The sequence below is a fragment of the Argiope bruennichi genome, chromosome 6 (assembly GCF_947563725.1).
Source record: "Argiope bruennichi chromosome 6, qqArgBrue1.1, whole genome shotgun sequence".
In the NCBI taxonomy this organism is placed as follows: Eukaryota; Metazoa; Arthropoda; class Arachnida; order Araneae; family Araneidae; genus Argiope; species Argiope bruennichi.
The window spans coordinates 6,938,286-6,949,292 of record NC_079156.1 but is presented as its reverse complement, the minus strand read 5'-3'; the positions used below and the strand labels follow the sequence as shown (position 1 = coordinate 6,949,292).

The 11,007-nt window shown below is 31.7% G+C and overlaps 1 protein-coding gene across 4 annotated transcripts in view; it reads right to left on the bottom strand.

Annotated features, from left to right (window-relative positions):
* Positions 1-4,414: 4,414 nt before the first annotated feature.
* LOC129971348 (protein trachealess-like) overlaps positions 4,415-11,007 on the bottom strand; it is a 242,393-nt gene continuing 235,800 nt past the window's right edge. For all 4 annotated transcript variants that reach the window (XM_056085023.1, XM_056085022.1, XM_056085025.1 and 1 more), the window contains one exon: positions 4,415-10,363. In XM_056085023.1, coding sequence (XP_055940998.1) covers positions 9,299-10,363 — 1,065 coding nt within the window. In that variant the 3' untranslated portion in view covers positions 4,415-9,298. The remainder of the gene's footprint in view (positions 10,364-11,007) is intronic.

Below are 11,007 nucleotides of genomic sequence, written 5' to 3'. Positions count from 1 at the left end.
TCTTCGGCCATGAAACTTCTCATATATATATAATATAATATAATATAATGTACGTGGAACAGAAATCTTTTATTGCATATTGTCTAATGTCAACAAATTATTAATTAAGCTAGTTAATGAAGCTGAAAAGTGTTATTAGAAATATTCTGGATAAAACTTTGAAACTATTCACTCAGCTGAAAGAAGGTGTAAAACAAATCAAGGATTAAAATTAACAAAACTGTCTGCTTTATATATTAATACCGTAGTAGGATTTCCACTTCCGTTTTTATTTCTTTCTATATACACTTTTTGATTTGCATTCATTATATGTTTTGACTATTTCAATTAAATTTGTTTTTCGATTGAGTAACAAGTAAAATTTAATAAAATATGCATTCCTCATTTATATTTAACAATCAAAAAAGATAACAATCTAAGCGAACGAACTTTTTCCAACTAGCCAAAGGCGGCTAATTAGAAAATAATTAAAATTAAAAAATTCTATTGTTTAATCTTTTAATCTAATATATAAAAATAAATGTTTCTTTGTTCGTATTTTATGCACTGCCGTGCCTTTCATCCGATTACGATAAAACTTGGCCAACTGATGGCTTTGAACCTAGAAAATCCATGTTTTTCACATGGTGGATGCACACGAGTTGGGCATCCAAGAAATGCATTTGTTTTTGCTTAAGACTGAAAAAGAAAAAAAAAAAATAGTGTCTATCTTAAGTATACTTAAATAATAAAGACAAAAAAAAAAGAATAAATCTTTTTTATAATCTATCATTCAATTTCATTGAATTTATTCACTGTCGACAAGAAAATAAATATCATTTTTTTTCTATCATTTCTAATGAAACAAGATAGCCATTTGAAATTTCAAACGATACAAAATTATTTTTTCTGCTCCAGAAACGTGTCGGGTACCAGCTAGTCGACTCATTTATTTCTGTTAATACCTTGTTCTCATTATTTATTACAGATGTCGTGTATGGAGCTGTGTTTCCTCAAAGAAAAATAACAATTTTGGAATTTTGTAGAGTTTTGTTAATTGAAATTTTTAGGTCTTAGCTTAATGCATTTCAGGAATAAATTGTTGACGGTTTGAAATGAGCGAAATAGGAATTTTATGGGTTTCTACTAATTGAATTTTTTCTCTCTTTATAATATGGTTACATGAAAAGTTATTCTCGAGGCAGTGTCACGAACTGATGAAAGTGGTAGAAAGGGATGAAGAGGGTCGCCAAGCGCCAACACACCACAGTGGTTCGATTCTTTAGCTTCACTATCATATTTAACAGTAATTTACCAGTTCAGAAGAAAATGCTGATTAAAATTTATAAGCATACTTCATAATAAGTTTATAACAAGTGACTTATGATAAAACTGTCCATGCTAAAACGTACGCATTTTTAAAAATTATTTTTCCCTTAATCTGCATTTGAAAATTGCTGAAAACCAATTATCTTTAAGACTTTCTATTTTTTTATTACTTTTTTACTTTATCGTATGCTAAGTAAGAGAAATTACTGCAATCGTCAAAAAATTCGAACCCGGTATTTTGACCAATCTAAACGTTTTTGACATCTCCGAGTTCGAAAAAAACCCTTTCCGTTGGCCCTTTTCGTTTATCTGTGACAAAGATAATTCAATAATGCTTTGAATTATATAGATAAAAATTGGTATACGGTTTTTTTACCAATTTTTTAGATTTCTATCAAAGTTTGAATAAAATACATTCAGAGAAAAATGTCTGATTGTTCGAAAAAAGATAATTACGAAAGTAAGAGAATAAGATATATAAAATATGGTTCAAAGATTTAACAACTATAGTGTGGACACCTACCAAATTTTGTGCCAAATCCAGCCATCTGAGAGTACAGACCAGCAGATGTAAATGAGAACTTAGAAACGCACTGACTGAATTGTATCCATTTTGATGTATCATTTCGTGATTACAACTGTAGTTTTGTGTCAAATTTTGGTTTCATTCGGTTGGTAAAAATGTGTCTAAAACAGACATTTGATATTGGGATACTATTACTCGCAAGCCAGTGATAATTGCAAAAAAAAAAAAAAAAATAAAAAAAAATAAACTCCCCAAGAATTACGATAAATTCAATAAAAATGTTAAATTGCACCGCAGGATATTTCGTAACTATTGTGTACCAGTGTTATGCAAGGCGAGCTTTAGTTACAATACTTACATATTAGTATGCGAAAAAGTTTTCTATTATTTTACTTTGTATTTTCTGACATCGTTATTCAATGTTCTGTTGAAATAGCCTTTTATTTGCATTTACATAAAATCACCTGCATATTTTGAAGCTTCTCTTTCTAATAATGCATTATTTTCAGAAAATACTGCAATCGCCAAAAAATTCAAACAATTGACAAATTTTCACATTTTATACCTCCAAGAGTCGGGAAAAACGACATTTTTCTAGTGACATCTGTTTGTCTGCGAGCACAGTGAGTTAAATTGATGAAATTTGGTATATGTTCTTTGCGTCAAATTTGTATATTTCTATTAAATTTTTTATGAAATCTATTTACAGAAAATCTCTCTCTCTCTCTCTGAGAGAGTGAAGACGATCTATTTAGATGAATTTAGAACATAAAGATCAAGAGGAAAAGAATTTTAAACACAGATTTCAGTATCTTTATGATGTCCTTTTTAATGATACAATTTCATTTCAGTACAATTTTTTCGTTTGACTTTCCCCTTTAATTTTGAAAAATTACTTTTTAAATGTAATTTGTTAGAAAGATATTCATCATTTAACGAAACTGCAACTAATTTTATAGTTTACATTTCTCTACTGATCTTTTTGGTGCATCATTAAATTTTTAATGATTCTGCCCGTTAATTGGAACTGAGTTGTAAAATTTTTCTCATTTGTTTTTTTATTAATTTTTAATATAAATATCTTATTTTAAGAAACAGTATGTGGTTCATGGAAAGTGAGATCACAACTTGAGCCCGAGATTTTTTTTAAAAAAAAGTATAAACTTTACTTATAATAAAGATGAACGTGTGTGTTTGTCTGTGTGTCAGCGCTGTATAAGATAGACCGATAGACTTAGAGTTACCAAAGTTGACAAATATTTACTTTATAGAGTGGAAATGTGCACCTTGGAGCGATTGTAATTTTAAATTTTAATTAGAAATTTCATTGATTAAAAATGAAACAAAAGTTTGCTATTTCTCCTCGATAATTTCCGAAGATATAACAGACAAAATAAATTTTTTCATCATATTAAAGTTTAAAAAGTTATCTTTTCAATGATATTATTTTGTTACCTGTTATTACACATTTTATTTTATATTTCATATAAAATAAAATTTAATTTGCACGCTTCGCATGCTTGTGTAAAATAGCTTTCATCAACGTTTTGCTATCACATGGACAATAGTTTTTCCTCTGCCAAACATGTTGTTATTATGTTATTAAAAATTTGAATAAGTAAGCTTCTGCTACAAAAAAAAAATGCATTTTTATGTCTTAATTTATTTTTCACTTATTTGTTTTGCTATTAATAAGTTCGTGATAAAGAAACGGACGTATTGAAAATTTTAGCAACTTTTACTCCCCACGTATCAGCTGGTCGCCAAAAGCGGTTTGTAAATAAGGAGTCGAGATGAGAGCCGCAGTGGATGCACATGATGTTGAAGTAAGGAAATTTATATGATATACAAAAATGAACTTTTGTTTGTTTGTATTTTATGCGTCACCGTACCGTTGATCTGATTGCGATAAAACTTTGCCAACTTATTGCTTTGAACCTAGAAAATCCATGTTTCTCACGTCGTGTTGGATGCTCACAAGTCGTACAGCCAAGAGATTTATTTGTTTTTGTTGAAGACGGAGAATATAGTCTCCTCTAAAGTAAATTTGAATAATAAATACAAAAAGTAGAATAAATATTATTTACACTTCTCCATTACATATCATTCCATTTCAATGAATGCATTCATCGTCGACAAGAAAATAATATCATTCTTTCTATCATTTTTAATGAAACACGATAGCTATTTCAAATTTCAAATGATATTTCCAACATTATTTCTTTTGCGGCAGCAACGTGCCGGGTACCATCCAGTAGTTAATAAATGAACTAGGGCCTTGGATAAAAGTAAAGAAATCATTTGTCTTTATAAAAATGCTAGCAATAAAATATATTTTAAATGTGTAAGTTAAAAGTTTCTTCATATAATCGCGTTTTCATTCTAGTGATACTAATGATTTGATAAATAGGTTAGGCTAATAATATTGAATATTATTAGAGATAAAATGTAAGAAAGTGATGTATATTTTTGGTAGAAAGGAGTGGCCATTTTCGTGAATATGAGGAATATATATATATATATAAAATGGATTCGAGAGTGTAAAGTGAGGAGGCACATTCAAGAAAAGACACAGAGGCAGACATTTGAATACGCTTTGTGCTTTATTCTCTTCCTTTCAACACACTTATTAAAAGTTTGCACGCAATGATTTCAGACTGAAAGTGATGGGAGGTGAATGAAAATACACAAAGATTGAAGAAATCCACTCAAACAAAAACGTAGCACCGGGAGAAACATATCAAGAAGGAATTTTATATTTTTTTACATCATTGAAATGGATTTTTTACCTTTGTTGTACTTTTGAATGGATTAGATTTTTTTTATACCTTTATTTCCGTTAGTTTTATATTATTCAGATGAAATGGATACTACTGGAAGTGTTTTTCCAAAAACTTTCTGATCTTTTCAACATTAACACGTTAAGCGCCATCGGTCAATGATACAGAACTCTACGTTCGGGCCGCGTCGATCACTGGTGACTGACGTTACATTTTCCGTACAGATCGCGGCAGTCACCAGTCACTGATAGTAGACAATACGATATAAAAAAAAACTTTATATTAATAAATTAATAAATGTACCTAAATTTTCAAGATCAAAATATTTTAATGAATTAATTACAACACGGTAAACATCTTGTGTGCAAGAGGAATCTGAACATCGGTGAAAAGCGGGGCCAAGCGGGAAGGAAGACAGTATCAGCGTGGCGCTTAACGTGTTAATCTATCTTGCTAATACTGCAAACAACGGGAAAATGTACAGAAATCTTTTTATAGTTGAATGATTTATATATCAGAATTTACCCCAAATACGATCAGGGAATTAAAATTTAGATTAACCGAAATGATGGTAATTTCTCAAGACGTTGGCAAGATACGTGTCTGCTTTGGATTTTTTATATATGAAGGAATTTTTGCACAAAAAAAAATAAGTATGGATTTATTCTTCTTCTTTGTATGGTATTCAGCAATTTTGGAATCTTTTGAATTTTCTCGAACTAAATATCCTTTTACAATTTTCTTATGGAGTGTATCTTGAACATATATTCTATTAGCACTTTTCCCCCCTTCATTCGTGGAAGAAACTGAAGTAAAAAAAAAAAAAAAATCGCAACATTCTAATAAAAATACATGATTAAAGTTGCATCTAATATTTTTATTCCCTCTTACCAAGTTAAATTTCTAAGCTGTAGTAAAAATAAAATGCGGTTTGTCCTATACTGCAGCAGAAAATTCGAAACACCCAGAATTTGATGCTAAATAGTAATTTTTAAATGGATCTCATCCACTATAATATCTTGAATATTTGTTGCAAATAATTTCAAAGACAAAATAATTTTCTCGATTTTTTTAATATTTAGATAACTTATATTATTCTTAGAATTTGGCTCTAAAATCAGAAAGAAAAAAAAAGACGTAGGTTTTTTTCTTTCTCTTATTACGAAAAAGATTTAACTTCATAAACAGAAACAGTATAATTGTAAGAATTTTTTTTCTTGGTTTGTTAAAAAAAATAATAAATACTTTGTGCAGTTTAGTTTAAAAAGTATATATAGGGATGAGATGGAAAGAGAGAGAAATATACAACGTTTTGGTTAAAATATTATAAATACGACTAAAAAGTCTTTAAGTAGTTCTCATTTAAGTCAAAAGCATAATTAAATATATCAACATAATCGATGTGAGGGAAAGAGGTCCAGCTTTCAACATTTCCTTATATTTAGCGTTATGAGTTCATAATATGGAATTAAAAATAAGATGAATTCACCATTAATGTGGAATTAAAAATAAGATGAATGCATAACATAGAGATTGTGGGAGAAAAATATCCGCAGAGATTCAAGTACAAGGTAGAGTCGAGTAAGATTACAACAATAAGTTCATTCGTATGGTGCATAAAATATACTAATCAGGAAGTGAGATATGCCATTTTCCTGTCGAAACAATTTTATTTGAATTAAAATTGAATGGTCGAAACAATATATAAATTCTGTGTAATGAATTGAAAATGAAAATGATAAATTCGGATATTTTTAGGATAAACAAGGGCGAAAATAATTCGTATCAAAACTGCGATACCACAGAGCTATACATTGTTTTAAGAATTCCATTTTCAAATGATTGCGATGATTTTACTTTGGTTTCCCCATAGTAATGAATCTCAACCCTATTTGCAAAATAATCTTTTTAACATTTGTTTTTAATATAACTGAATGCGGAATAAAATATATTACATTTTCAAGAATTAAATATACAGCTAACAAAATAATGAAAAATATACAATTAAAGGACATACTATTCCGTTAGCGGGACATTGCCAAATTTCAGAGATAACTCGCCAAATGTTGTGGTTAACGTTCCTACTTCGACATTCTTTGCTACTCATTATAAAGCACCTCCAACACTCGAAATGAATGATGAGTGGTGGCCCGCTAACGAAATATATCTAGATGAGAGGGAGCATAACTGTGCGCGCTGTCTTCAACAAAATATTGGTTACAAGAATGTATGAAAACACTTTCAAGTTGGCGATTTAGCCTATCTAACAGTAACGAATTTATTATTTTAATAACACTCAAAGGCACATGTGTCATAATTGTGCTAGCTATTCATTTTTTACCTTTAGTTATATACAACACGCAATTGCAAGCATTTATAGTATAATAAAGTGTTGTTTGAAATGCATGTATGAACACTGGAGTATGAATGAGCGGCTTGAAGCGATGGCGGATCGAAGTGGGAATACATCTCGGGTATGAGCGATCAACTTTAAAAGACCAAAGTGTAAAGCATAAGCAAGAGAAATGTAGTTTGGAATCAGTCAAAATGGATTTCTTTTCTCTTTATTTTTTCAGAAAATTCAACTCAAGATTGTTCGATAGAATCGAGTCGCCAAATAAGTTTGAACAGTTGTATTCCTCTTCCATTGTATAAACAAACCTTGATGGCTGTGAAATTTTCAAGTGAATTGACCAACTGCATTATTATTAAAGTCATTTTTACATAAAATAAAAGTTGCTATCACAAAATATTCCTATAAGAAATCATTTTGCTTTAAAAGTCAGTTTAAAGATGGTAAAAGAAATTGAAACTAGAACGTAAAGATTTATTTCATGGAAATTAGAATCAATTTTAGCTATTTGAAAATGTCTTCTTTTTTCTGTCTTTTTATTTACGAGATTCTAGAGTAATAAAATAATATTTTTGAATTAATTTTCAGTTTATTTATTTCTTATCGCGAAACCCAATCCCAGTAAAATTCTGAGCTTCATTAAAACTATTGATACATATGAGTATGTTTATTCATGTTGAATTTAATAATTTTAAAATGCGATTCCAGTCTTTTTTACTAGCCATTTGAATTGCTTAAGATGTGAAATGAACAGAGTATAATTAAAAATGGATGAATATTTTTAACTTTGAAAATTCGTACTTGAAGAGCTTAACTTGTTACATACGCTATCTAAATATTTTTTTCAAAAAAGAAGGAAATGATTACTTAAATTTAAATAATGGAAAATCAGTTGTTTTAATTGTAACAACGATAAAAAAAAGGCTGTCATTACCAACTAATAAAAAAAACTCATTGAAATCCTTTTATTTGTCTAAGAATAATATTTATCGTTTTGGTGTATAAAAGAGTAACAGATAATAACTCCTTAACTGTGGAGTTTCAGTTAGGTGTTTAATTAGATCATTTTGTATTTCCAGAATATTTTATTCTATTAATAGAAATAAGAAACTTTACTAAGAAACTTGAGACTTAGTAAAGAAACTGTTATTTCTGTACCAGAGAAATTGTTATTTCTCTATACCGTCAGTGAATCATTTAATTTTTGCTAATAAGTTAAGGACCATAATTCTATGAAAGAGCTCGGGTATCACAGTTAAGGAATAAAGCAGGAAATTTTGTGCGGCATACAATTCGGATATTACAACATGCAAATTTTTAACTGATTCCAACTACAGCAGAAATGATCACAATACAGCATTTGTACTTTTGAAAGTAAATATCAACAAAGAACACTTTCACTGGAAAAGAAAAAAATAAAAATACATTTGTAATTGCTTTTTCAGGTTTTGGATTTTGATTGGGCTTTCAACTTATTACTGGAGCTTTAATGAAAAAAGAAAAAATACTTCATTTAAAATATGACACATTGTCAAGTCTGGCGCGACCACTTTTCAGAGTTTCCTACTTTCAAAAAACACGTGAACATTCGAGACTCATGATTTTATGAAAGAAATTGACTTTCTGAGCCTTTCACATAGAAAGACCACACAACTGTAAACTTTGTTTCATCAACAGTTTTGAATAACATCAAGGGTCACAATAATGAATATGAAATATATTTAATAATATCGCCATATATATTTTCAAGCATTTTCAATAACTATGTACACCCACGAATAGTGGAAATATTCATTTCAACTGATGAGTCAATTCTGCTCTTTGGACTAATCTGAACTATCACCTTGATGTGCTGCTTGCACCTGCATTGTTCAAACCATGGTCAGACACGAGCAATTTTCCATTCATTGTGTAAAGTTGATGCGAAACTGTAAGTATTAGCAGTAGCAATTATTCAACCCTTTTCAACATTTCAAACTTTCTTTTCATGACTGGCTGAAAACAAGGTATTTGAAAATTGAGCACAATACCTTCATAGTCTAAAATAGCATATAACGAAGTTACAGTTAAGCAGACTCGACTCTACTGAATCGGAAACTAATAAAATATCATTCCGAAATAGACTAGCCTTTAAAGCCCATAAGACCTGGATTTCAAGACAAGCGAATACACAGTGGACGCTGAACTCGGAAAGCCAATTTCTTTGCGACAGACATCGCGTCTTCTGACACGCATACACAGATACTTCCCTTTTAATTTACAAAGACGTCATTCTTACAGTGATCACCAGACTGTATAGACACAAAATAGAATTCTAAGTTTATTTTTTCCCTATGAATGTGGCTGGCAGAACCATGACGTACCGTTTGCAGCGTGCAATGAAGTCTTTGATCCTCCCGGTGGAGGATGGTACAAGTGAAAGCTACTTGGGTGGTGGTACAACGACTGATGCTGGTCTGGCGATAGTGTTTGTTGGGGATAGGGATGATCCGGATGTACGAACAACTGATGTGGTTTCAAGGGCAAATGCTGGGGATCCGTTACATAGTGTCGCATATGTGGCATGGCTGCTGCAGCTGCTACTGCTGCTGCCTCATTGAAATTGTCCCTTGGTGACACAGAGCTTGGTGGAGTCATGGCATTGCAGTTGTCCAGATAAGATCCCCCAGACTGGCTGTATCCGGGCGACAGTTTGGCGGACGAAGATTGGAGCATGAGATCACTATAGGGAGATTCTTGTACTCCCGGAGGTGTCGGTAACGTACCACCCTGAACCCCATCACCATAGCAACCATGTCTGGCTCCTGCTGATCGAATCACTGATTCCCGGCTGACATAGATCTGTCGGAGGAGCGTTGTAGCTGGTAAAGATGCCGGGGCAGGAGTCCACTGGATAGGGCGCTCCGGAAATGACTTGGACATGAGAGTGTCTGGCGATCCATTGTGCTGTGGCAAATGTCTGTTCATGACGTCTTCCAGATCTCTAACAGACATGGGCCCGCCCTTTGGATCATAAGCATTCGGGGATCGAGTCCAGGGTCGACTCACTTTATCACATTTGTCAGGCGATGCTCCACTTCTTCCTGTTGAATTAGCCGTCTGGTTGCAGGACAGATCATCCACCACCAAGTCATTATTGCTCTGCACGTCGTTGTATCCAGCACCATTGTCCAGCGACAGAACTGTGGAGGATGAGCTTCCAGGACGGGGGCTCTTGATAGAATCGGCAGTTTCGTGGAGGCTTGGCTCTGCGATTTTCCGCTTGCGATGCCGGCCCTCTGTCCTCTCGTCCAGAGAGTCGGATGTCGTCGGTTCTCGCTTCGGATTGGGTGTGGACGGGTCGAAGTAGTTGACGGGAGTGAAATCCCTCAGTTTAGGGGAACTGTTCGGTTTATCCTGTTGAAAAATTTGAATTGTATCAAAGAGTTTATTTTAAAAGAATGTGAACAATGGAATGAGTTTTGCTTTATGTGATTTTTTTAAATCTAGAAACATTTCTTACTTACATTTACAAACAGTGCTATATATTTTATCTTAAATAATTTTCATTTGTCTCGAAATATTTGACAAAGATAATTTTTTCTAATCATGATGTTTGTAATGATAATGGCTGTTGATGACGTATTGTAATCATGTCGATTTGTGATTTAATGATTATGATTGAGATTTATGATACGATTGGAGTACTTTAGCAAAAAACAGTAGAAATATTTCAGCTACATTTTTAAGCACAAAATTAGACACTAAAATATTGTTAATAAGCATTTATTAGTTAGATAACTCCAATCAAAATTTCCGGAGTCCTATTATGGAGCTTTAAATCTATTGAAAAAAAGATAAGGACATGCTTTGAATATATATAAAAGTACGCTTCATACGTTTTGAATTCATTTTTCCCATTTTCCCTCTGCTGTTAGTTGTTAATTATTAACTATACTTGGAGAGGAAGCTTTGCAATTTTTATTTGTTCTAAGATTTTGGGACTAATTATAAAAAGTTGTACATTCTTCAATGCTATTGAGGTTCATTTGGAACAAGAC